Source organism: Trachymyrmex cornetzi, unplaced genomic scaffold, assembly GCF_001594075.2.
Source record: "Trachymyrmex cornetzi isolate Tcor2-1 unplaced genomic scaffold, Tcor1.1 scaffold45, whole genome shotgun sequence".
Taxonomy (NCBI): Eukaryota; Metazoa; Arthropoda; class Insecta; order Hymenoptera; family Formicidae; genus Trachymyrmex; species Trachymyrmex cornetzi.
Genome location: NW_017299289.1, coordinates 181938 through 183945, shown reverse-complemented (window position 1 = coordinate 183945; position 2008 = coordinate 181938). Strand labels below are relative to the sequence as shown.

Below are 2008 nucleotides of genomic sequence, written 5' to 3'. Positions count from 1 at the left end.
CAATTATATAAAATTATATATATTTTTATATAATTTTATATAATCATATATAAAATATTTTTTTCCGGGTTCTTTAAAAGAAAAAAGTAGAAAATAGATTTGAGACGCTAAAAATATTGCTTTTAACAATTTGCACCTTTAAACTTAAGTATTTTTAATTAAATTAATAATTCTTCAAAATTGAAATTTGCCACTGCTTATTACGTATCGGTCAGGTTTTGTGAAGTCTAAAGTTTTACAGTGCTATCGACTTTAAACAATCCCAATCAGTGGATAAAACCTATATCGTGGACGAAAGTTTTTTCAAAATCGAGATCTCTTCCTCGTCGATTATTAAACTATCAGGAAATTGTTCGATCAATATGGCATGGAACACCTACTGAAACGGAAAGCGATCAATGTTTAATCGAAATAATGCGTAGCAGTTTAAAGGAGGAATGTGAAATTCCTGTTGCTTGTGTCGCAACATTGATAAAGGAAGACGATACTACCGGATATCCTCTTACGCACAGATTGCTCATCGTTCAAGTTGCTAAAGTAGTAAGAGGCTAAAAAACTTAATTATTACATCGTACATTTATATTACATATGCGTGTATTACGCTCACGAGAAAAAAAAGAGAGGAAATCTTTTTCGGGCATTTTTACGTTTACCTCCAAGTTTGATTAATAAAAAGAAATCGATTTTAGCTGGGATGCGAGGAGGTCATCGACAAAACGGCATCGCTCTCCTCTTTGGTATCCACGTATTGTACCAGGATCTTTCAGGATCTCATTAATCTCGAAGCGTGGAACTTCCCAAACGTTACGCGAGATCTCATGTTGGAGCAAGGTAATCGTGCGAGCAATAAAAATATTTATATTTTATATATTAATTCTTTAATTGCTCATGTTTCATACATAAACTGACTATACGTGCTCTGGTGAAAATAAAAATTGAAGTAAATCGAAGGAAAAAGTGATAAAAGCGTAAACAGAGCTTCTAGGAGGCAAAAATTGAGATAACAGAACATAAAAAAAGATATAAGCTTCTCGTTGTCTCAATTTCCACCTCCTAGAAATTTCGTTTAAATTCTTCTGTGACTTTCCTTTTGCATTTTATTTACACTTCAATTTTTATTTTTGTCGGGATGCAACATGCTTGTATATATGTATACGAATTTTCCATTGACAATTGAGCGTGTATATATATATATATATATATATATATATATATTTGTTTTTCGTAATGAAAGAATTAAATAAAAAGAAAGTTTGTACATATATAAACAAAATATGAAAAATATTGCGTACCTTTTTTTATCTTTTTAGTTGTTCTATGCGGCATGGAAGGTTACTATGAATTCGTCGATAAACATTATGAAGATACAATACTGAGTTGGCCTCATTGGAGTGGCTGTTTTGGTGTAATCGAGTAATTGCCTATGCATTAAAAATATATTTTTTTTATAGAGATACATATTCTAATTATGCAATTACAATATTTCATCACGTCGCAATTATTACAGTTAATATAAAACGTATAATTGCAATAATATATAAATATGTTGACTTCAGCCAATTAGAATGCATTATACGTGTATTTAATGTATTCATGTTAAAGATTCTACAAGTATATTTACTAAATATTTTGTAAGAAACATATCGTAAATGAATGTTATGTTAAATGTTTCAGATTTTCTAACGAACATCGAATCACTCGGCGATCATCGTCCATAACCGACTTTGGATGTGACAATCATACGACAAGTCTTGCTGCCGCGAGTCTTGCCGTATTTATTCGGGAAAATATAGAAAATGCTCTTAGTCAGCCTTAAACTATTTATATGGAGCGCTTTTATATCTGATGTTTCTTTCTATTGTTTTGCAGATCTAATTTTTTTGTTGAAGTTCTTTACAATTACAACTTCATAATTTTTTACAAGAAAAAATATCTTTTGTTATATATATATATATATATATATATATATATATATATACATACATACATACAGGGTGTCCCAAAAAGG

General features: G+C 30.0%; 1 protein-coding gene across 1 annotated transcript in view; it reads left to right on the top strand.

Moving 5' to 3' along the window:
• LOC108764728 (UPF0764 protein C16orf89 homolog) overlaps positions 1-1897 on the top strand; it is a 7466-nt gene extending 5569 nt beyond the window's left edge. Inside the window, exons 4-7 of the mRNA XM_018513078.1 lie at positions 242-540; positions 690-831; positions 1311-1413; positions 1675-1897. Of these exons, the coding sequence (XP_018368580.1) occupies positions 242-540; positions 690-831; positions 1311-1413; positions 1675-1816 (686 nt within the window). The 3' untranslated portion in view covers positions 1817-1897. The remainder of the gene's footprint in view (positions 1-241; positions 541-689; positions 832-1310; positions 1414-1674) is intronic.
• Positions 1898-2008: the final 111 nt, after the last annotated feature.